The 26,290-nt window shown below is 38.4% G+C and overlaps 1 protein-coding gene across 1 annotated transcript in view; it reads right to left on the bottom strand.

Moving 5' to 3' along the window:
- Positions 1-26,290, bottom strand: part of MLIP (muscular LMNA interacting protein) — a 104,414-nt gene that overhangs the window by 21,350 nt on the left and 56,774 nt on the right. Inside the window, exons 5-11 of the mRNA XM_058020921.1 lie at positions 24,522-24,593; positions 15,602-15,667; positions 15,436-15,519; positions 15,281-15,340; positions 13,571-13,615; positions 11,068-11,112; positions 5,230-5,355 (exon numbers count right to left, since the gene is read on the bottom strand). Of these exons, the coding sequence (XP_057876904.1) occupies positions 5,230-5,355; positions 11,068-11,112; positions 13,571-13,615; positions 15,281-15,340; positions 15,436-15,519; positions 15,602-15,667; positions 24,522-24,593 (498 nt within the window). The remainder of the gene's footprint in view (positions 1-5,229; positions 5,356-11,067; positions 11,113-13,570; positions 13,616-15,280; positions 15,341-15,435; positions 15,520-15,601; positions 15,668-24,521; positions 24,594-26,290) is intronic.

Below are 26,290 nucleotides of genomic sequence, written 5' to 3'. Positions count from 1 at the left end.
CATCTCCCATAGCTCTTGCCAGCACTGAATCCGAATGACACAACTGAGTTCTGTCTAGAATTAAAAGGATAACAGCCTACACAGATCCTGAATCACACTATACTTGATGCTCACCTTATTGTACAAAAAGTTGTGTCTGTAAGGGCTATAAGGATTCTCATGAACATCACACACAACAGAAGTGGCTGAAAGTCCAGAGTTTGGACAGTCAGTGAGGGAGATGGAGGGAGGACACAAAGGGGACTCAGCTGGAGGGATCAGTTTAGTTGGATACAAAGGGTGTAGGAGATAATTGTCTATGAAAAAGAAAAGTAAACAGAAACAAATTAATGGGCACAGGGAAAAAAAAAGAAGTCTGGGCAGAAAGGAAAGTGCTTTTCTTGCACCATTTTATGTCTCCTAGATCTTGATGGATCCAGGAAAGGTACTGAACTTTCATGCCAATACAATTGATCTACACTAAACATTTTGATTGGCATGAAAGTGCCCACACAAAAACCTGCAGTAGATATCCCATTAAACCACTTATACTTCGATTGACTGGGGTCCAGTGCAACTCTCTTCTGCAGCTCAACTGGTGCTCAAGCAACAGAAAAGAAAATCCGTAAAGGATCCTGTGCTAGGAGAAAATCATCATGTTTGGGGAATTTAATAAAACAGGAACAAAACCAATGTAAAATGTCTGAAAGGTACAAAAGACAGCTGTATCTGTATATGAGCAGGAGCACTCCAGGGTTTTTAGCAAGACTCCAACAAGACTTTTGAGACATTTAGGTGTTAAACCAGTGAAGGTGAATACACAGTAATTTTTGCTGCTCTAAGTTGTCAGTAGTTAAGACAACCCAATATGTATGCTCTTTTTGCACCTAAGGATAAAACCCTTTTTAAATAGAGATTTTCAAAAGAATTGGGATAGAGTCAAGGAGGCATACCCAGGTTTTGGCACACATCTTGCCCTTAGATTTTGTCAAGGTTGACATAATACATCCTGGATTCTCACTTAGTTGGCTGGCAGTCTAGACCAGCAACTCACTGTGCTGTGCCTTTGAGCCAAAGAACCAGAAAATTTGTGACAAGAGCTGTGATTAGTTCCAGCAGAAGCTAATGCATTGCCCACCAAAAGAGTGAGCATGAGCAAGCAGAGGATCAGAGCTGGGCAGCAGCCCAGCCACTTCACACCAGCCTTGCCTCCTGCCGTGCCTCTTCAAAGGCACCAGGCCTGCCCCTATTAATGCTAAACCTCTGCAAACTGGTCACACAGGTTCACACCAAATGGAGCTAATAATCATCCTTATCATTCTTCTTCCATTGCCCGAAGTAATTTATTTTTTAAATGACAAAGGGGTCTGTAAACATTCTTGCTCATAAATATTTACAAGCACATGAATTGTCTAACATTCCTTATGAATCATTTCATATAATTATGTAGCAAAATGCTTAACTTTCCTGCAAAAAAAATTGTTTCCCCAATTTCAAATCAAAATCTTCATAAAGCTGTCATATCAACACTGTTACAGATTTAGTTCCAGTTCCAGTGTATTTCATGGTTCTTTTTTGAACAAAGTGGGACATACTTAGAAAAATCCTGGAACGCTACTGACATGTACTAAGACGAAAAAAATTCTTTCTCATGATGGGAAAAATACAATCTCCAGTAAAGGCATCTAAAAATGTGGGAAGCTTAATAGTGTTGGATTGGAACCTCAAAAAAATTACACTCTCACTGTAAAAAGTGTTTGAGGGGTGGATATCCACTAGGTAACAGTAATACCAGTTCTACAGGCCCTCAGGGTGGGGAAAAAAACAAAAAGAAAAGGTGGCAGTATATGCTAACATGAAAAACAAAAAGCCAAAATAAATTGGGGCTTTTCCTTGGTTTATAAATTTTATTGGCACATGAGTCTAAATCTATACACACTGTGCTCAGAACACAGATGATGAAAGATATCTGTGAGCTGAACTACATCCTTTCCAGATGATCTTTGCTAATTTAGATATTTTTTTCTCTGTTAATTACTTTGGATTATCTGCGTGAGATCATCTACCTGTTAAACAAAAAACTATTCCATTCTAAAGGAAATTGACTTTTCCACGTAACGACATTTCTCAATGAAATAAAAAACAAACAAGCTACTCTCTGGTGTGCAGAACACCCAGTGTGTTCAACAGAGGGATGTGAAGCTGAAGGTCAGCAGTTACAGCTGGCTGCATCATTATGTCTCAAACTGAATGTCACCCACACAGTCACCAGTGCTCAGTGTCACACTGAGAGGTTCAGCAGGGCAGGAAGGTACTGCAGAGGTCTAAGAAAAATCAGAAGAGGTAAATTAATAAATCTGATGCCATCTGGAATCACAACTACTCTCTACCCTCCTCAAAGATGCAGCCTGAAAGGGTCTGTCCTTTCAAGATGGGCTACGTGAAGGAGAGGCAGCAACGTTACCTAGAGAGGTTGTTGTTGGCAACAGTATTAGAAAGAAAGGAAAAAAAACTCAGAGAGAATAGAAATGTAAGAGCTGAACCTCCCATGCATGACTGGGAAAATCTGCAAAGAAAAACAGGGAAAATCTGTAACAGCATGAGCACTTTGGCCCACAGCCACAATTAATGCCTCCTAAATTCTTATCTGAGGACAGATTAGCACCAGCTCCTCCACAGAGAACAGAATGCCTAACTTCCAGTCTCCCAGTTTTATTTCCCAGCTCTTATATCCCATGCAAGCAGTTAATTTAATTTCCCCCAATTTGGGGGAAATATTGGTAGAAAGAACTCCCCCTCTTTAGAAGTCAGCCAGCATGCAGCCAAAAATGCTTTTACTGAGAGCAGGTGAAGGTGGAGAATGAGTCATTAGTCTTTACAGGCTAAAAACCCCACAGTTAGAGACAACCAGAGCAATTTTCAAGCTGTTGTCTTGGCACCAAGCCCAGTTCCACAGTCAGTGCTGCAGCCTTCCTACAGGCACTAAAATCCCTCAGGCAAGTTTCACAGGTGCTGAAAGATTGTGAACACCCTCACTTGGGCATCCAAGTCCCCTCCACCCACAAGGGATATCAGTACCACGAACCTGCTCTGGGAGGCAGGAGCTGAAATTAAGAGCATATGCTGTCTTGTTTGGCACTTCAGTGTTTCCCTAGATCAGCATAACATTATACTATTAATTGTTATGTGAGACCACAACGAGAATCATATAGCCATTTCTCACACAAACAAAACCAGTTTCTGTTAAGTGAATCCATTTGAATACAAGTCATTCAGAACAACGATGTCTTTATAAAGATCTTCTAAAATAGCATGTATTTTACAGCAACTTGTAATATTACTTAGCTTAGGACAAAGATATCAATTTGTTAGTACTATAAAGCGTACAACATAATTTATTTACATAAAGGAAGCAAAACTGAACCTATTAATTGTGAAATCAACTTTTCCATCTATTAAAGACAATGCAGTATTTTTTTTTGTTCATTTTAATGCGCAGCTTTCACATAAATAACTTTGCCTTCTATTGTAACAACAACATTAGACTTATTATGCTGTCAGTATTTCAGTAATATGTGCCACAAGTAGTTTATAAAGTATAAGTTGATTGGTTTCCACAGCTTCAAATGTCATAATGCTTCAAGCCCTGGCAATAACCCCAGGTTTATACTTGTCTGAAAAGAGGAAGTTTGGTATACTTTCATCAGTAAAGCTATAGCCAGCATAATCAGTGTCCAGCACTGATGAAAGAGAGGTCTGAACTGCCCCTGCCTTTACAGGAAGGCTCTGCTGAGGTGGCCTAGGGCAAAAGCTCTATAGTAAAATATCCAGACAACTCTCCTGCTCTTTCATCCCAGGAAAATGGCAGCACAGCACCCTGGAATCTGAAGGCTTTCAGTAAGTTAAAGCATGAATAACTCACTATCAACTCACCTATAGTCACTGAACTCAAATATTCACTATCAACCTCAAAAGTTCAAAGTCAAACTGAAAATCACTATTTTTTATTCATTTTTTTCCTATATTTTATATAAACTCTACATTCTATGGAAACCTTCTGATGCCACCCATATGTGTTGCTGGAACTCACTCATACCACAATTATTTTCCTCTGTACTGCTGCAGTACTCTTGAGGAGTTCTTGGATTTTTCTACATCAAATCAGAGCTATGGAGGAATGGAAAGAGCTAAAATTAAATTCTTAATTAAATTCTGTTTTAAAAGGAAGAAGAGAGAACTGCCATTGCAAAAATGTCTAATATGAGTAGAGAGGCGTAAGGAGACACAGGAGTAAGAGAAATTCAATTAGTAAGGTATTTTATTCACATTGTGTCTGACAAGAGGACTATTGGCTTCATTTTACTTCCCTCCAGATGGAAGATTTGGAACATACTGGCTAGGTGAATAACAAAATCTTACAGGGACATTCAGATTGTGGATCATATTTAAGGTTTTTTTCCCAATAATGGGCACAAACACAAATGCATGAGGAAAGGCTGTCACAGCCATTTATCTGGAGATTCTCTGAGATAATGCCTCATACAGGTCAGCACAGGCCAAGATGTGTTTGTGCAAAGTGATCCTATGACTTCACGCAGAGGCTGTGGGAGAAGACAGCATCTTTGCTGCCCCAGCATCACATGTGGTACAACTGTACCCTCAGTCTGTGGAGGGGACATGGACATGGACCTGGGGGAGAAATGGACTGGGGGAGATATGGACTGGGCTATATATGGACTGGGGGAGATATGGACTGGAGGAGATATGGACTGGGGGAGATATGGACTGGAAGTGGATCAGAAACACACTGGGGCTCCTCTGCAGTCTGCCTTGGAGAGGAAGTTGTGAACCTTGCCCAGTCCTCACTATCATTTTCCTCAGAGAGGATTCAGGTCTGGGCCCCAGATGAAGGAAGCACTTTCTAGTAGATATGACCTAGATATCTGTTTGACAGGGAAATGAAGGATTTCAATCCTCTTTTTTACAATGTTTCTTACAGACATCATGAAAAGCTCCTCTCCTCAACATACAGGTGTTTACATCACCAAAAAAATGCCCTGTAGAAAGCCCAGCTGCCCATCTCAGCTTGAAGACTTTCCTTTAGGAGCCAGGTGCCCCTTGGGGAATCATCTCACTTTGCAAAAAAAAAAAAAAGAAGAGACAGGACCAAAACAAGGATCTATGTTTATTCCTTCATCTTTAGGGAAATTAGCTGAGGCTACAAAATCCTTCAGAGTGAGAGCTACTCACCTGCTCAATATTTTGATCACTGATTTCTTCAAGGTACTTTTTAAAAGGATTGGGTTGATAGGGCTCCTCCTTTTGCTGTGCACTCTTTGCTTTCACCAGCACGGGACGAATAACACCAGGTTTTGTCTTGACCCATAGCACACCCAGGAGAAAAGAGATAGAAGAAGAATCACATAAAACACCTTACCATTTACAGAATATTTGTAAGACAAGTCAATTCTGGTGGGGCTGTACTGACTATATTTTTTAAAAAATTTTTAATTATGTGTTTCCCCACCAAAATTATTCAGGTGTCATGCTGCCTGGACTACTTCTAATACAGATAGTGGGGAAAAGTGCCAAGAGCTGCTTTTAGGTGCAGAACTTCATCACTGGCATGTGTTTATGACTGACAAAAAATAGCTACAGAGCTGTCAGACCATGGTTTGTGGGTTTTGCTGGCTGGTTTTTTTTTTACACTGGGCTCCTCAAAACAGTAATTATGAAGGAAGCAAGGACAACTTGTGATGCTGTTAACTTACACCCAGGCAGAAGCATGTTAGGAAAAGTCTTATTGGGCAATAATACCAGTGATTTTGTGCTGGATTTTATAGAGTCATAGAGTCACTGAATCACAGGATGGAAAAGACCCTTACAGTTGTTGAGTCCACTCATAAACCTACTACTGCCAAGTTCACAACTAAACCATGTACCTGAGCACTCCATCTACACATCTTTTAAATACCTGCAGAATATTATGTCCAATGAGTGGAAATTTTAGGACAGAGTACCAAAAGTGGAGACACAATATTGATTTCAGGTACTGTAAATGATACACACAAAGAATATAATTTTTTTTATTGGAAAAGGCCTCTAAGATAATAGACTCCCACCAATGATCTACCACTGCCAAGTCCACCAGTAAACTATATCGCTAAGAGCCACATCTACACATCTTTTAAATTCTTCCAGGGATGATGATTCAACCAATTCCCTCTGCAGCCTTGAAGAAACTTTCCCTAATGTTCAGTATAAACCTTCCCTGCCATGACTTGAGGCCATTTCCTCTTGTCTTATCACTACCTTGCTACAGTCTCCTTTCAGGCACTTGTAGACAGTGATAAAGTCTCCCCTGACCTTCCTTTTTTCCAGGCTAAACACCCCCAGCTCCCTCAGCTGCTCCTCACAGCCCTCGTGCTCCAGACCCTGCCCCAGCTCCCCTGCCCTTCCCTGGACTCACTCCAGCCCCTCAGTGTCTCTCTCACAGTGAGGGGCCCAGAGCTGGACCCAGCACTGGAGGTGAGGCCCCAGCAGTGCTGAGTGCAGGGGGACAATCCCTGCCCTGCTCCTGCTGGCCACACTACTGCTGGTACAGGCCAGGATGCCACTGCCCTTCCTGGGCACCTGAGCACACACTGGCTCATGTTCAGCTGCTGCTGACCAGCACCCCCAGGCCCTTTCCCACTGGGCCCCATTCCAGCCCCTCTGGCCCAGCCTGTAGCTCTGCACGGGGCTGTTGTGCCCCAAGGGCAGGACCCAGCACTCGGCCTTGTTGAACCTCATACAATCGGCCTCAGCCCATCTACCCAGCCTGTCCAGATCCCTCTGCACAGAACCCTCCTACCCAGAAGATCAACACCCAACTTGCAAACTGGCAGAGGGTGCATTAAATCCTCTCACACAGATCATCAATAAAGATACTAAGCAGAACAGGCTGCAATACTGAGCCTTGGGGAACACCCCTTGTGGCTGGCCAGCAGCCAGATTTAACCCTTCCCCACCACTCTCTGAGCCTGGCCATCCAGCAGTTCTTCTCTCCAGCTCCCTCTGAGGTTCCCCTGGCTCAGGAAGCCCCTCTTGCACCCCACTGCAGCGCTCCACTGTCAATCATGCCAGGACTGGAGCCACTCACCTTGGTGACAGTGACAGTATCTTTAAGAGTTCAGTCAGAAAAGTACACTTTTAGAGGATCTGATCAGCATGGAAGTGTGATACCTATCATTTCAGACAAATTGGATTATTTCACCAAGAAAAAATTCCTTGATTGTCAACCAGTGAACCAAAAAATTTGACTATTACCTTCTCAATTTAGTATATCTTTGATATTTTTTAAAAATTCTTACTGTAAAATCTGACAAGATGGATTGTGGCATAAACTCTAAACAGAGGCTAAGGGATAATTTTAAAATAGACAGGTTCAGTGAGCCACAAAAGAAAGAAAAAGTACACTTTCTCACTGGAATTTTAAAAGCAGTCAAGTCTTCCAAGATCCATGACTGAATTTAAACTTTTAAATGAGTCAGTTGTATTCTCTTCTGTTATGACTAACCCATAGAAAATAAGTGGTCTCTGTCACAACTGATGAAGGTAGTAACAACAGGACTGCTGCTGAGCTCCTTCTGTGGTTGCAGCACAGAGAGGCAGCTTGCCCAGCTGGGACTGAGAAATAAGTGTTGTCACAGCTCCCCATCCTCAGTATCCAACTGGGTATAAAAATGCAGAGAAGAAACTTGATTCACTATTAGATTTATTTATAAAATAAATATGTATACTCAATAACACCCTGCTGTCTATTTATAATAGCAATACACTTCATCAGTCAGTCCGGAAAAAGAGAAGTTTACTATGAAAGTAAGCTTAAAATGATTCAGCTGAGATTGCTGGATGTAGTGTGTAAACTGAGTCATGGATCCCCTTAAGAGAGGATCTGCAGGCATCCAGCAATGTCCATTGAGGGGAGGGTGCAGAGGGTGTTTTGTGCTCTGCTTCTGCCCTGGGAAAGGACAGAGCTCAGCCCAGGGTCTGAGGTGAAGGCAGAAGATGCAGGCATGAGCACAACACTCCTGGGCAGAGCAAGGCCCAGGGAGCAAAATATCTTCTCTTAGATTTGTGTTTTCTACTCTCCCTCCTCTCCACAGATTGGGACCCTTTCATTTGTCTCATCAAACAAGAAAAATATTCAACTGAAAGCAAAAAAATCAGCCATGCAGTGATATTAATTTTTTTTAAAGAGTAGTAACTGTCAAGCCAGATCAAAAACATTTTCATTACAAAGATCAACTTTTTCAAAGATGCAGTGCTTATTTAATGAATTTCTAGTCCATATTTCATGACTATATCTTTGTAGGATTCACCAAAAGATGCTTATTTTTCTATCAATATTTCTGAAAAGCATCTGTAAAATGTCTGGATTTCAAAATAAAGTAAATTTAATATGAAAGGTGCAGTTGCTATCAAGTCATTATTATGCAGACAAAGGACATGTGGTCTTCTGGCACTCCTCCACACCATGTAACCATGCAATCAAAAGCCCATTGTGGTACCTGAAATCATCAAGGATAAGCTACTCTCCTTTTGTAAGAAACCTCTTCCAAATGCATGCTGTAGAAATACTTTTAAGGAAGCATTTTCTAAACAACATCATGTACTCAAATGCTGACTGAGTCATATGTTTATGTCTGACTCTGCTAACACTGACAGATATCAGCCAGCAGCCAGAATTCTAAACACTTTATTAGCACTCTGACAAACTACATAAAATCTTTGATCCAAAACTAAGAACTTGAACTCTTTCTTTGATGACAAATGTCACAGCTGACATACTGAGAAACAATTTAAAACTAAGTTTGCCAAGGAAATCGTTGGTCTTCCTACAACAACATGAAAAAATGGTAAAGGCTGTCATGGTAGCACTGGGCTGCCATTGTATGTGCACAGAACTTTCAGCAAATTACACAGGGCCAAAGCACAAGTTCCAGAACTGACCCATAATCATTGATATTGACCCAGTGCCAGGGCATTCTCTGGCATGGGTTTGGCCCAGGTCAGCAAATGAAATAATCTATAGGCTGGGTTGGGGTGCCTCTCTATGGGCAGCATGGACAGGGCCACCCTCCCTCAGGTACTGAAGGTATTTTGCATGAAAATGAGCCTTGCATAGTATCTGTCCAAAAAATGAGAAGACTGAATGTTGGCAGAGGTATGGGCAGGTTCACCTCTAATTTTCTCCCCTGTTATTATGACCCTGGCTGCCCCTGAGATCTTGCTGAAACTGGTGGGTCAGGTCCCAGTTGCAACCCCATTCCATCAGTGACAGAACAAGGGAGATTTGCTTGAAACAGAGAGAGGGCAGGTTTAGATTACGTATTAGGAAGAAATTATTTACTGTGAGAGTGGTGAGGCACTGGAACAGGTTGCCCAGAGAAGTTGTGGACGCCCCAGCCCTCGTCAGGTTGGATGGAGCTCTGAGCAATGTGGTGTAGTCAAAGGTGTCCCTGTCCCCAGCACCAGCGTTGGAACAAGTCACGGAGTTCCTGAGAAATCTGCTTGGGAATCTGGGCTTTGAATTATGGATGCAGATCAGACAGAAAGATTGTCTGGTAAGGTGACAAAGTTTGGTGGTAATACTAATTAGAGGACTAAAAATATTGGTGCAAAAACTTACAGAGAGATCCTAAAATACTGAGTAAATGAATAATAAAAGGCAGGTGAAACATAACTGAATTCAGCATTGACACATTTCACAGCAAAAAGCTAAACTACATCCCAAATTTCCTCATGCTCATGCACCAATAAGCTAATTAGCTGAGAAACCAGCTCTCACTACTCAGGAAATATATCTTGACTTTATTGTGTATAGTTCTGTGCAAACATTGGCTTGCTGCTCAATACAAGTAGGAAGAACTAAATAAAGAACTATAAATCATTAAGAAAGGAATAGAAATAGCAATAAAGGACCTTATCACATCCTCATGTAAATAGAAAGTTCTGTATTCAGAGCTTACAAGAGAAATTTATGGTTTTAGTCTCCCAACCTCAAAAACAAATATCTGAAAAAGATATAGAGAAGGGCAAGAAGGATCATCAGTGATTTGGGATAGTATCCATACTTTTCAAAGAGTGAAAAAGCAATTTTTAATTTTCTACACGAAACAGACATGACTGGTAGTGCTACGTCAAGATATTATTGCAATATCTAGAAAAACTTATATTATTTAGAAAGCAAAGTAAGAAAAATTATTTGCTATTTCAGTACAAGAACTGAGGTCAAGTCATAGGCTTAAAACAAAGGACTAAAGTACTATTTTGCACCATGGATAATTTAAAAGTAAATTCTACTGCTAGAGAATGTTATAAAGATCAAAATATAACAAAATTCAAAAAGTAACTAGAAAAATAATGAAAGCAGATTTAGTCAAAGATTGCTAGGAGAAGAAATTGATTCAGGAAGTCCCTAAGATTCCATTATTTAAAATACAAGGGAAAAATTTCTCATCCACATCTCCTTTTTTCCCTAAGCATCCATTAATGATCACTGTCACTTGGGCAGGCTCCATGATTTCTCTTCTGACTCTTCTTCAGAAATTTTGTCTCCAACAAGATGAACTTGTGATCAGAGCTTAAATGAACATCTGATACATAATCTCCCTTTATTGCTTGATCTTACCCTTGCTTTTCACTCATTAAAGCAGCTTCGATGTAAAATAGAGTGTAAGAAGAAAATAGATGCTAGAATCATTTCACATTTAAACAAAACTGTACAAGTGGAATATTAAAAGAGTCCAAGAAGCAGCAGCTGATTCTATTGCTGTCATGCACCGCAAGATCCAGCAGGACTCTGTAGTTTGGCATTTGGCCCATGGGTTTACAAGTAGTCAGGATTTACAGCTACTTGAAATGGGTGTGTAATTCAGCACAGAAGTAAAAAAAAACAACAATACAGTTCTGTAGAAGCCATGCAGCTTTGTAAAAAGATATTGACTGGAGTTTTTTTTCAAAGGACTAAGAAAGCAAATAATTAATAAAATTTTGTCTTGTGCAAGTTTTGAAAACAGTGTATCACAGCTGTGCTCTACATACCAGCTGACTCTCAGTTACTATAGGCACTGATTTGTAAAGGTTGGCCTGCAAAAAAAGATGAAAATATACAGTATTACATGCAATATCTTTGTGATTACAATGATGACAGAAAAAAATTCAGGAACAGCGCTAGGCTTAACTTAGCTAGAGAAGGTTTTCCCAATGACGCAGTGGTATGAAAGAATATAAAACAATCTCATTTCCAGTTTATTTCTAGATATAGTCAAATGCCTGTTAAGATTTTAGGAATTCTTTTTTCCAAGTGCAACAAAATTTCTGGTTTTCATCTTGATCTAATCTTGAAATTTAAATCTTATTTTTCTGAGCCTGCCATTGTCTGTTAATTTGCAGCATCAATGTTTTAAACATTAGTACTGGGTTGAGTAACTTCTCAACCTTTTCTCACTTTATAGCAGGAGAACCAGAACAATCCTACTTAAGCATACATGTCAGTAATATGGACATTGATTTTTCCAGTTAATCATGATAAATTCCTATCTAGAGAATAATTGTATTATTATTAAAAATCAAAAAATCAGCAGTATCATCCCTAAAGCCAACAGAGATGCATTATTATTAAATGGTGAATAGAATCATATCAAACACCATACAGTTTTAAATGTCATTAAATTACAACTGTGGTACGTAGTTGCTAGCTGGTATAAACTGAATTTAGTTTCCATACTTTTTATACACTCACTGTTTGTACAATTTACACCCTTAAAAGGTAAGGGTGTAAATTATATTCTCATGTAAGTTCATGAGAATATAAAAGGTAGCTGAGGCCAAGGCAAACCTATGACATTTTAATTGTTAAATGGTAGGCTATTTCAACATACTTTAATACTTTTTATAACCTATTGAAGTAATTAGCAATATTACCATGTATGCATACATATACCTTTACATGTGGTGGTTATAAATAACACTTACTCATTACTCATAAACAAATTTAAGCTCCTCTTTTAACCAAAAATGGCTTCAAAGCAAAATTTTGACAAGCATCTCAGTATTAAATATCATAAACACAAAAAGATAAATGTGTGGAAAACCATTTCTGTGTGTCCTTTCTCTAATGGCCAGAGGACAAACCACCTCCTGGATTGTTAACTGGGGCAGAAATAGCCTTTTTACACCCTACTAAGGAAGCAGAGTGAGAGAGGAGGAAAGAGCTGTGATGCACCTATGCTATTAAAGACACCTGATACATCCCTCAGGATATATCCCTCAGGATATATCAGGCACCTCAAGTTCAGGCACCACAGCCCAGCCTGGGGACCCCAGTTTGTCTCCTGACACACAAAAAATTCAACACACCTGTACAATTTATAGGAAAGATTGGCCTTCCAATAAACCTCTGTGTTATTCCCAAACACATTTATAACTATTGATTTGTTTCATTCATCTAGAAAGTTCTGGTGGAAATAGAAAAAAAGTGTTTGTAAGGGTGATTTTCCATGCCATCCCTAGGCTTCCCTAAGCTGGATGCCTGAAATTATGGTATATGTCCATATTTCAGTTTTGGGAGCTGGAGATTTGCACTGGAGTGTTATTAAATACACTCTGTTCTCAAAGACTACCTCTGAAGTACACTCTTTTATTTCATTAAAAAGCTCTCCTCTGATATTTGTCCTAATTAGTATGAGCCAGCACAATCTGTCAAGCAAAAATCACAGTATGCAATAAAATATGGATACTGCCACATTCAGGAAGCAAAATTGAATTGATCAGTCAAGCATTGTGCTGGCATAAAACTGGGAGAGCTCTGTTGCTTTGCCAGTACTGCTTTGATTTGAGATTCAATAGAAATGCTGAATGATGAATAGGAAGCTGAGATTTCTCACCACATGACTAAATGAGTTGCAAGTAAAATGTGGAACCTGCAGTAAGTGTGTACACTAGAGAGAATTAATATGTTAATTGGGTTTAATGTTTCAATAATTGAACAAATGACTCAATATAGATATTTTCAACATATGTCGGTATGTGACAAAACAGCTTCAATCCATCTAAACCATGGGTTTTCAGCTAGCTCTGTATCTTGGAAAGAAAAGTTTGGATCAATCCCAGATTCTGAAGGATAAGCAAGAACTACAGGACTTCTACCAAAGCAAGTCCCCTACAGTGCAGGCTGAGTCCAGAGAAATGCACCCTTCAGCACCCATAACAAACAGTCTGCTTACCAAACAGCTGAACTCTTGCACCAGGCTTGAAGGAAACAACAACAAAGTGTGTGAGGAGGTTAATTTTAACCTCATATTTACACAGGTAAAATTATCAACAGACACAGCAGTGAAGAGAAACTCCAGCTGGGATGGATTTCCTACAGTGAGAAGACACTTCAAGTCTCAAATGCCAGCACTGTAATATATTTGCTTGTATATTCTAGTCAACATCTGATATCAGAAGCAGGTGCTTGTTCAGACTCACCCAGGATTGTTTAGGAGCAGATAAAGTAAGCATTTTTGCATGCAAAATAGAGAGCAATGGTAAAAGTACTTACATATCTGGTTTCACGCCCAGCTGCTCTCTGCAGTGTTGTTGACATCTTGTAAAAAAACAAACAGATATATAATCAATATATTGAGTTACTCTGAACAGTAACTCCAAGAGATTTTCAACATTCTGAGACTTTATTAATTGCTCAAATTCAGGAAAACTTGCATTTTCCAGAAATATTCACACCATATATGAGACTAAGGCATATTTAAGCTTTGCTTGTATGTTTATTACAGAAAATACTACTTAATTTTACTGCTCAAAAACATTGATCCTGCTCTCTTGAGGTTGGCATTTAATATGAGAACTCTCATAACAAAATGCTTATTATTAGATAGCATAAGTATCTTTGCCTTATGAAATTGAAGTTACATTTGCTCACAAAATACAAACTATTACATCTGCATGCTTTCATTTGCAAGAATTTGCTTTGACTAATCCATAACAATTCTAAGGCAAATCAGCTCTTTTTTTTCTTCCATGTCTATGACCTTCTTTTACCCTCCGTTAAGCACTTTTTGACCTCATTCTGAGATCCTCAACACTTTTAGCTTGGTCCCTATGCTGCATTTATTTGATTTCATGACTGCTAAAAGATGCCTGCCATTCTCAATTGCCCAAGGAAGTGGTTTTTGGATACTCTAACTCAGCTTGGTAGCAGCATTTTAACCACTCCAGATTCTTCAGGCACTGGAAAACACACTCAATTACACTGTCTGCCCATCCTTCTCCTGCTATCACATTTCTGTCTTTCAGCCTCTTGGAGTCCAATTCACCCCTGCACGCTGATTGACAGAAGTACTTTCAAAAACAGAAATTAAATTTGAATTGTATATTCAATATAGCCATTGAGAATGCTGGACCTGTGCCATATTCTTGCATGGTGGACTGGACATTCAGCAGGATATTTTGAATGGATTAACTTTTTTATGTGTTCATCTGCCAGAAATTCCTTTCCAGCCATTTTTATTTGCATTTCTGCCATTTTCACTTTCTTATTGCTGCGACAGGTAACTTTAATTTACCTGCAGCAAACTGAATACAAGACCTTCTTCCCTTGGTTAGCCATCCCTCTGAACCCAGAAGGCACATCAGTATAACTTAATGAAACCAGTTTAGAAGTAGAAAATTAACCCTCCCTCTCACTAGCTATTTCTTAGTCATCCAGGAGAAAGAGATATTGCAGACATCCTCCTTCTAGGAGTGGTGAGACTTAAAATGAAATCAGAACTTCAGAACTAGTCCAACTATTAATTCAATACTCCCATTATTTGAAGATAAATAATGAACTTGAAAAAACCCTATGTTCTGAAAGATGTTTCCAGCCACCAAAGTTAGAAACATCGGTTGCTTTGTAGTAACAACACATGGATGGGATGAAGTCTGGGAGAAGATCAGAGATCCTGCCCTATGGCAGGCAAGGTATGAGAGATTTTTAACCTCTGAAGCCTTATAACACTCTTTCTCTTTCATAGTATATCTCCTTCTGACTTCAGGAAAGCATCCTGCAGCAAAGACTGCACAGGCTCCAGGGCTACAGTTCTGTCTTTCCATGTTGTTTTAGCCACCAAACACTTTTGATTTTGCATTTCTCAGCTGCAGCTCTGAGTTGCCATTGGTTTTACTGTCACAGTCCCTCCTGCCTACTGAATTTGCCTGCCTTTATAATTACTTGAAAAGTCCCCTTGCTGTGGACATGGACTTATCCACCTACCTTGCCAACATCTGACTCTGTGCTCATCTGCAGAAAACTTGGAGAAGACTCACACCGGCGCTGGAAGATTATTTTCAACAGAGAATAGACATGTTAATGACAGAAGACAAAAGGGAAAGGAGATAATAAGTCCATTCCACATACTGATGGGTTACCATAGTCAAGGGGTCCTGCAGGACTTGATCAATGACAGCACACAATTCTTCTGTTTGTTGTCTGAGCTGGGCAGGGGAGCACATCTGAAAAGGGAGGGATGGATCACTTAGTTAAACTTTGCTTTTTGATTTCAAATGTAGATCTGAAAGATAAATAACACACTACCTCTGAATGAGTGTCCAAAGCAGTGCCTTCAGTCGCACTAGCAGGCTTGGTCGGCTCTTCTAATGCCTGCAATTCAAGAGATATTGGTGTGATACTGAGTTGAAAATTTTGAAAACCAAACAAACATACACTTTTTCCAATACTCTGTTTCCAAAGGTGGCACTTTCACCATTGAAAGATGGAAAACAAAGAAATTACAGGCCTGGTGATGTTCTTTAGGTTCCCAAAACCTGATTCAGAGTGGTATGGTTATGGGTTTACAGAGAAGAGAGTATTCAAGCAGAATGAATCATCTCCACTTTTGGAAAATCAGAAACTACCAGTTCCAATTGTATTCTCCTTCAATAATGCCACCTTCTTCACAGTAAATGTGTCACAGTGAGTGTGCACTGTATGCCACAGAGTGTTGGGGGATGCCTGCTGTGTGTCAACAGAGAGCCACCACCTGTGAGCAGATGGACAAGTCAGGGACCCAAACACACAGGAGGCCCTTTTCTTTCTTTCAGCAGATATTTCCTGTGAAAAGTGTCTCCTGTTTAAAGAGGATGGTGGTGTCACCTTGGAACAGAAATAGTGTTTGCCATTCTTGGATTTTAGCCTGAAATCAGAAATGTATGCAGTAAAATATGTTCCATACTGTATTTGTGATCTCACAATAAGCACAAATGCAATCTCTCCAAACAAAACACAAGCTTCTGTGTTTGGCTATACCGCTCACTTCCCTATACCGGTACTTGGAGCAGGTCTGAGAACAGTGGAAATCAGTTTGCCAATCCCTTCACTTTATAAGGGTCACAAAACACCCTCAAAAGCCAAAATCCACTGCTCAGTTCCCTTTTCATCTTCATCCAGCATCTGTGAAGCACATTCTTCCTGCCATCACCCGTTTTTGCTTTGAAGTGATTTTCAAATAGACACCGTGCTGAGACCAAAAATTACTCAGGAAGCCTGCTGATGTGTCTGCTGAAGCTGGACTGCAGGGAAGGGAACCGCAGGGTTTGCGGAGTTTTTTTGTTTAACACATTATGTTTTTGTAAGGTTTCATTTTGTTAATTTTTTTTTAAGTATAAGAGTAAAAAGAGCATTCCAGTTAAGCCCTTTTTCATGCATGTGGGATTCTGCGTGCATGGGCTGGTGCCACTGAGGTGGTTGTGAGGGCTGCCAAATACAGGAGATGTATGTGGACCTGTGATGGAAATGTCAGAATATTTAAAAAATAAAAAAAGAAAAGAAGCACACTTATTTCTGAGTTTTACTTTGCTGACTACATTTTATTTCTTTCCTTGTCCAGCTACTGGCAGCGTACATGTGTGTACACCTAAGCGAAAAGTTAGTGACAATTTACTTTTCATATTATTATAATACCACTCACAAATGATCTCACACAAAAGCACATTCATGGAACACCATGTCTTCTACTAAAATTAAAAGTGATTGCTTTCCAAACATTTCTTCCTTTCTCTCTATCTCTTGACAAATGACAAATGTGTTGGCCTTAGAGTAGTTTCAGTTCAAAAGGTGAAATGTAAAAGTGATTCACTTTGATATACAGAAATTAATGTAATCTTATCCCAAGACAGACCAAGAAAAGATAAATAGCCTTTCTCATCTCTGAAGTCTCATCATTGTCATCCAGTTAGAGTTTCAAAAAGAAAGACAGTCCTGTTGAAGAGGAGGATTCAGCCAAAGAGAGCTCAGCACTGCACTCAAATACAGTGCCCCTGGTTCAATAAGCAACAAAATTAAGTAGAAGAGTCATTTCAGTACCTATTAGGGTCAGGTTTGACAAAACAGCCTGATATAGAGGGATGATGAGTTTGAATGTGAGTTAGGAAAAAGAAAAACTTTTAATCAATCATGGATTTGGAATGGGGAATTATCTAAGCTTCTCAAAACCCCCAACAAACCAGTAAGATAATAAACATAATAAAGGGATTGTTAAGAAAAAAAAATACAGTTGCTGTTTCATATTCACTTCACCAGAATAGTGGGTGAACAAAATCAAGGGTAAGAAACAACTACCCTGAAGATTTGGGAGAATCTTTCCAGAGAAATTACAGCTACATCCAGAAGTCTCTGCTCAGAGCCAAGATGGCTAATTTAAGAAACTATTCATTTCAGAAGCTGAGTTCCCAAATATCTTTCCATTTTGGAGCCTTCAGTGACTAAGGAAGGCAGGTGAGCACAGCACCAAGGTCTGTGCTCTCCACAGTCCCCCTGAGACACAGCAATCATGCAGGAGCCACACTAGAAAAAGCTGCAGTGTTCTCCCTTACTGTACTTTAGGAAAAGAAAATTTTAATCTTCAAACCAATTAATCTAATTTCATTCACTATTTCAACTCTTTAATTCTTTTCTTTCTTTCTTTCTTTCTTTCTTTCTTTCTTTCTTTCTTTCTTTCTTTCTTTCTCTCTCTCTCTCTCTCTCTCTCTCTCTCTTACTCTCTTTCTCTCTTTCTTTCTTTTTCCTATTTTTCATTTTTTCTTATTTGAACAGCTGATTTTTCCAAAGAAAGAGTAGAAACAGGAAATTATACTCTCTATAACTATCCCTACCACCTCTACTAAGAGAAATGGTTCTGTTTGATCTGTTGTTAGCTTTTCAAAACACATCTCATTTTTTCCCAGCATGCCTTCTTCCGCATTTCCACATAGAAAAAATAAAGAGATAAAAATGTACAACTACATTTTTCAAAATTACTGGTGTCATCATGCAAAAATGTTATGATTAATTTCTATCTACATGCTGCTGATTAGCACTATCAACAGTACTCAAGATTCACTTCCTATGCTGATGGCCTAACAATATTAAAAGTGGAACATTCTTGTTTAGACATTCAAATTTTTGATTATATATGAAACAACAGTGGTACCAAAATTTAAAAGAACATCATAATTTAGATAATGAAAATGTAAAGCAATTTAAATGAAATAACCAGTTGCTGAACCACTGTTTTTTTTCCTTGAAAAGGGCAATTTTGGGGGCGTGATGCATTTGTGCCATTGACATCAATGATGACTACAACCCTTCCTTCCTCTTTCTTCCTTTTTGATTGCTAAAACTGTATCAGAGCTGAAAGGATACTGGTAAATGACCCAAACACAATACGTAGTATTTCATTAGAAGACTGAAAAGTCCAGGCAACATATAGGATATATAGAAAATAATGTCATCCACCAATGGACCACATCAATAAAAAGAAATTAATTTTGTGACCTAGATCTGACATAGCTTTCCTCTTACTGTATTCTGAAAACCCTGGACTGAGCATATTTTCCCCATCTCTATCTTTTCCCAAGCCCTCAGCATGTGTGAAAAAATCCCACCATACAATGGAACTTCACATACCATTATTTCCTTTAACTTCTCTCTTGAAGATGCTGAGGGATTACACTGAAAATTTTACTGAAATTACACCTACTATTTTCTGTCCCATAAAATAATTAATATTGAAAACTGCAAGGCCCATGAAAAATGAGTGAGCTCAAAGGCTGCTCCTACATTGGCATATTTGATTATTATTACAGATAAACTAGGTCTTTTATTTAGTCCTACAACTGCACAAATTATTGCCTTTCTTTCTTACCACGAGGTATTTGTCTCTAGCCTTGAGAAACACTTTGATGTGAACACATAATCTGGATGCAAGAAATTCACCTAGTAAGTGCACACCAGAAATATTTGGGGAAAACCTATTTTTATTAGCATATTCTCAGCAAAGTCTTCTCAGAAATGCTTTCAAGGTCCAGAAAGTTCTGACATGCCTCATAATAGCCAATTGTCCAGCAGTTAGGTCAATCACCTGAGTGAGAAAAATTGTCCTCCAGGCTCCTGCTGTATGATTTCAAGGAGAAACTTGTATGATTTCAAGGAGAAACCACAGCATTTGCTATGATCAGTTCCTATAGCAATGGATTTTTGATAATACAATAACTAAGAGCTTCCTAAAGGCAAGAACTTAAAGCTGGGTCTTCAATGCAGCTGAATGCTGCCATGCTTCCTCAGTTGCATTTCTTCCTTTTCACTTAAAAAAAAAATCCAAAAATAAAAAAAAACAACTAACATACCCTCTTTTTTTTTCTTTCTGCATGCAGAGGAAAATACCTTTTTCTATTTTTTTCTTCCACAAAGAGAATATGCTGCACTGCCTTTAGTCTGTTTCTGCAGGTGATGCAATTACCAGATCTTTGAAGTTTTCCAAGAAGTGTAACAAAATATGGAAAGACTGTTTTACTTTTTCTACATTTACTTAGAACTGAAATTATTGCTGTCTGCTTGTCATCAGCTGATAAACAGAATCCAAATGAGACAACACTTGCACCCCTTCCATCCACAGCCAGTCCTACCTAGTGTTTTTCAGAAGACGTGTGGGATAGAAGTAGTGTGGGATAAGCCCCTGATGTTTCCTTTCCATCAAAAAGATGCTCAGACAAGAGAAATTCACACCAATCAGTATGTAGAGGGGATGTGTAGCTGGACAAATACAAAAAACCCATATTCACCTGCATAGAGCTTGCTGTAGACCAAAGAAGACTGAACTGTTAAGAGAATAATTTTTTGGTTTGTAAATCCAAAGCCTACAACAGTTTTTGGGTTACATATAAAATTCTACATAATCCTAAAGATGAAGTTGCAGTTGTTTTAAGACACTATTTTCAAGGCCCTTGAAAGAAAGAAAGAAGGAGTTCAGAGGCTGTTCCTATATTAGCACATTTGGTTATTATTACAGACCTTTATCACTCTACAACTGCACAAATTATTGCCTTTCTTTCTTAACACAAGGTATTTAAAGTTATGAATTTTGCTGTAGCACCCGGAAATAAATTCTTCATCTATCCATTTTGGCTGAAAGACATTGTAGTTGATACTTGATAAATAAAACATCAAATTAACAGACACATTACTTTTTAAATAATACCCAATTCAGAAGGGAATTTTGAATTAGACTGTGTCCACATCCATATAATTGTAGAACTTACACAAGGGTGAGTGTCTGCAGAAGTGTGACTCACTGTTTCAGTGTTAATAAGGCCAGAAGGAATGTCAATGCTCACCTAGTATGACGTCTTTAAACCACAGGACTATCTGGAATATGAGAAACCAGAAAATTGTCCTGTCTTGATTTTTCAATTTTTGTGATAAAATGCCTATTTCAGTCTCCAGTTTTTTTCTAATGGCTGATTAATTCTTTCTGTCAAATTTTTGCCTCGTGCCTATTTTAAACTTGTTCGGCTTCCTCTTCTGGCCAGTGGATCCTATGATCTGCTGGGCTGAAGAGCTCAGTATCACAGTCTGTGGTCTGACTCAAAGCTCTGGATTTGTGTGGCTGTGATGGCACTGCTGAGTGACCCTGGGCATCACCAGCTCATTATCAGAGTTTCTGCCATCCCTGCTCAGGCACTGTGGAGCTGTGCCCGTCCTGGTGAGGACATTGTCCTGACGTCCTGGCTGCCAGCTCAGTTCCCTGAGGAGCAGCCCCCTCTTGCTGTTCCCTGACAGAGCCTGACCATGCTGAGGGTGAGTCCCTCAAAAACAAGTTTTGTTCTTCTGGCTGTGAAGGAAGTTACAGCCCAATCTTCCAAGAGATATCCTGGGTAGTGCTTTTTCTGAGCAGACAACAGAAATTATGTGAGAAACATCAGGTTCATACAAACTCAAACAGCTGGGAAACTTGCCAGTGAGGAGACTTGATGAGGTTAAGCCACTTCTGGGTTTCTCAAAGTATACACATATAGAGCCAATCAGCCTTTTCTTCTCAACTAATGGGCACGTACTCGAACAACTCTCTTTGAGTAAGAGTATTGGAGGATAAGAGCATGTTCTAAAAAAAACATTAAGGTGATGACAGCCTAATGGTTTCATTAGCAGAGGTTGAAAAATGCTAGTTTAAATTAAAGTTGAAAAATGCCAGTTTAAATTAAAACATCTACACAAACAGAAAAGAAACTTGAGAAAGAAAGATATCAACAGAAAATTCAGAGGCAGTCAAATCATTGCAACTTACATGGCCCATGAGGAGCAGTTTTCTGTCATGGGACCCAATTAATACTGCAGATGAATTGTTACTAAGATCACCCACAACACAATTCTTACTAATTTTATTTCTCATGACCACTTAAATTAAATAACATAATTACTCACACAGTGGGAAAAAGCCTACTTCTGATAACATGCATTTCTAATTTAATCACATAGCAAAACACTACTTTAGCACCTTAGGCTAAAAAATATATCTAAAATTATGTTGGTTTTCTAATCATATAATAATAATTAGGATGTTAATAAAATATCACTTCTGTAGTTAAAATCTTACTGTCCTAAATCTCCCTCTTTTAAATGCTGCTTTGCATAAAACGGGAACAACATAACTACTCTCGTTGAGCTAGAATGTATCATGAGTTCCCTACCCAACATTTTGAGAAGAATATTTGGATATGAATGATAGTGGAACCCTGGAAAAAGTTAAAGATAGAATCTAAAAAGTTAGGCTTTGTGCTTTCCCAGATCAACTGCACCTGCGTAAGCAGTATGATAAATTATGTAATTGTTAGATGTGATGATTGTTTAGTAATTAAATGTAATTATTATATAACCATAAGAAGAATAGTGAGAAACTATGTTGGAAATTCAGAGAGGGGCTAAATTTATGTATACAATAGAACAATATAAGTTTAATAATTAACATGAAAGTTATGTAACGATAGAGTATAAAACATGATCATTTCGGATGTATGGTCGGAGTCAGATTTGGGTTGAATACACCCCGATTCCCAGAGCTCTTAATAAAAAGCACCGCATATAATCGCTCCGTGATTATGTGTTTTTGAACACTAACATGAAGACTTGGTACAATGGGGCCTGAGTGTGCCATGTGATTTCTTCATGCTTTCTTCATGCTTTCTCATAGGAGTCATACTCTAAACTCTCATCAGCTGACACAACAGGACCAGCTTAGGAGCACTACAATTAGCTGCTGCTGCTGCAGATCAATAGGAGACTGTTACCCATAACTCCCCAGATGGGAGAAAGCATGTTCGCAGGCAATGCTGAAACATAAATATACACTTACAAAGTTACTTAGTCAGGAGTCTCTCCTGAAGGGAAATCCTATAACAGAGAATTGATTTCTTATTAGTACTACATGACTGCTCTCACTACTGAAGGATACACCAAGGCTACAATTTTCAGTAAATCCATGGATAACTAGAAGTCTATATAAACACAGATATCTTTTGAATTGTTATTTTTTCCACAGGTGCTGGCATTAGATTGCACAAATCCATTTCATGTATTGGGGATAAGTAACATGCAGTTTGTGAGTCAATGCCCAAGACAGTGCCAGCAAGACTGTCAAAAGGAAATCCATTTTCTTATGAAAAAGTGCAATCAGATAGCTGACATAAACCCACCAGTTCACATCAGGAGTGTGATCTTAGAGTGGGTGTCCTGCTCAGGGTCACCTACCTGGCTTGGGTTGCAGGGTGGTGCAGTCTCAGAGTGCGCTAACAGCGCCTTTCAGGTGAAGTCAACCATGAAGTGGTCAGGAGTCACCAAATTCTTCCACCCACTAACAGGCTTTCTGCTCAAACAAAACCCTCCCAAAATACATTCTGTAGGGGTGTAGAATCTCCTGCATCAGCTATTTTCCTTTACCGAGCCATTTCTATTGCACCACATTGCAAGCTAAAGCAAACATAACCTTCATTAGCGCATTCAAGATTTAAGTAAGGGAAGGATCAGGTTTTATGCAAAAGATTAAGAAAATCCTTCAAGATTAAAAGAATATAGGAAAAGAATATATCTTTTTTTTCTGAAAAATAATCTGATTTATAGCACTTAACTGATCATTACTAGATCATAATCAGTAACATTTCAAGGAAAAAATTATCATCTTCAAATATTGTACAGTTAAGTTCACCAATAACTTCAGGCTTTGTAAACTACTAGTGAAATCAATTGAGCTGTATATGTGTATAAATATTTAAATGTGTACTCAGGAATGCTTAAACAAATTAATCAGAGGGGAAATTCCTCAACTAGGTCCTGAACAGAAAGGTTTTTCTGAAAAGTTACAAACTGAATGTCACCATGATTAAGCATGTCTTTAAACATGCAAGACACTTAGCTCATTGATCATCAGAGAAAGCTTTTCTTAAACTTAGCTATTCTTTTGAGTAAATTAATCTGGGAAAAAATATTTTAAAAATAAATGTCTGTGGGTATTTTGAACCCTTAATGCAAAGCTTAAATCTTCAATTGACTTTTCAAGTTGAATTGTCTGAATAAGACTATACAGCCCTGCCCTTGTTGACTGTGACTTTGGAGGTAAACCAATGCCCTGAAGTCTGGGGTTTGAATCTATCTGCCTGTCCTACAGAAAATGATTGCTAGCATAAACTACAAACTGAGAATGGCCCACTAGCTCTCACAGTGTTCAGGAAGAATGGAAGTTAACAGAGGCCAGAACAATGGCCAGGATGGTTCTCCATTTAACAAAACAGCAGGTCAAAATATCATATTTTTGGTTGTTAAATTTATGGGTATAAGCACAGCTGTCCAATAATCATTACCTGACCAAGATCTACTGATTTTCAGGTCCCAGAACAGCAGTGCTTCAGACACTTTCCAAAAACTAAACAGATTTTGAGATGTTGCGATAAAAGTTGCAATTCCTTTAGGACAGTGGAATTTTTTTTCCTTTTTTATAGTAAATAGATTTTCAGAAATTCAGATTACTGGAACTTTGATCTTCAGTGAAAGTGGATGACCCTATAAAATGGCTGGAATTACAATCCTGAGTAGTTAGTTCCCAGAATTCACATTCTGCTGTATTCCCCAACAGACATGTCTGAATTTGTACATCAAGTTGAATGGTCTCAAATGCACAATGCAGTGCCCAAGTCTTTGAGCAAACACTAACCTTCTGTTCCATAAGCAATGTGTTTGTAGGGATTGCTGCAAATGCCTTGTAGCTTGTCTTGATCTTGTACTGCTAAAAGGGTAAACCAGAGAGCAGGAAGAGAAGTAAAACAGGGTAGAAGAGAGAGAGGGGAGAGAGGGGAAAGGTACGACAGAATGAAAGACAATTACAATCATCTTGCAGACATGTTGCAACAAAACAATGCTTATGTATTTCCTAGAAAAACTATTTCTTTTTAAAAATCTAGTGTTTCTGTCAAGGCTTTAAAGTCTGGTAATGTACATGTTTTGTTCTTAGTAATGAAGTAGGACAAAACAAGTTCCCTCGATCTTATAGCTTCCAAAGTAAGTTTAACCACTTTCTGCTGACTGCCACCCTTAAATGTGTATCAGGGGAGGCTGTAAGTTTTTTTCCCAAGTTTTCTTGCGAATTGATATGAAAATGTACAGCTACTTCTGTCGGTACATTCACCTCAACAACTGCTGCTGAGTGGTGTGGTCCTGAACCATGAAATCAGAGAGATTTCTGTGATTGGCTCTCATGAGACTGATTATGATCCTTAAATGCTGAACTGCTTGTTTGAGTAGATAGACCATTTAAATCTTCATGCAGCTTTTCATCTCCTGAATAAATGACTCTACCTCCCAAACAAAATAAGCATAGGAACTTTCACACTCTAACAAAACTAACAGAACTGGCAATCTAAACATACAAAATGTACAAGTTTGGGTGTGAAAATTCGAACATAAACCTTAAAATTTATTCTTTTCAAATAATTTATATTGTAGACTCTATCTGTTTGCCCAGTTAATTTTAAATCTTTACAAATACTATTTTTTACATTTCCTTTATCAATATAGAGGCTGAATTCAGTAATTTTTAGAAGACTGGTGAGTCTCTTCTATATTTAGAGGAGTTCAAGAGGTAGGATTCTTAATCACATGACTGCTAGAACTTTCACTACTACTACTATTATCATTATTATTATTATTATTATTATTATTATTATTATTATTATTATTATTATTATTATTATTATTATTATTAATTAGATATTTGCTACATTGTTCCCTTTTTGGCAACAATCTGACAAAAAAGTCATAAATTCACACAAAAATAGACTTCTAAGTTAGTAATTGATTATTTCTGTGACAGTCAGCCAGAAATAAGGTTATTTGTTAATCAGGTCAGGTTTTTTTAATGTACCATTATCTGCAACAGTAAATACTGGTGATTATGAGATAACAGTCTGAAACAGCATGTTGCATTTTGGGTCATTCTTTTGTTTAACTCAGATAAGAAATTTATCCACCCCACTGCCTTGAAATAGTGTAGGGAACAACCTTTTAATTCTTTCTATATAATATTTTTTGCTTTTGGCTTCACTCAGTTGGAAACTGGAGAATGAGTCATTCAAGAAGTCAGTAATCACAGCAATCATATTGAATGAAGAGCTTGACAAAGCAGATGAATGCAAATTCTGAAACTGAACTTTTTTCTGTTTTTGGTGGAAGGAGCTTTAGAGCATGGGATAGTAATTCATCTGAGATTCGATTCTAACTTAGATGTCTATCATTCAGTTTCTTCAGTCAACACTGATGCTTTTTATAATCATAGCCATTTCTACAGAATTAATCTAATCCCAAAGTAGGCAAATGGAAAGGTAAAATAAAATCATCTTCTAAATCCACCATATTCTCTCCACTAGATGTAATAGAATCACCTAAATTGTGCTTGGATATGTAACTTTCAAATGTCAAAAGTCATGT

The sequence above is a fragment of the Melospiza georgiana genome, chromosome 3, assembly GCF_028018845.1.
Source record: "Melospiza georgiana isolate bMelGeo1 chromosome 3, bMelGeo1.pri, whole genome shotgun sequence".
Classification (NCBI taxonomy): Eukaryota; Metazoa; Chordata; class Aves; order Passeriformes; family Passerellidae; genus Melospiza; species Melospiza georgiana.
The sequence above is the reverse complement of the archived record's forward strand: the minus strand, read 5'-3'. Positions and strand labels throughout refer to the sequence as shown.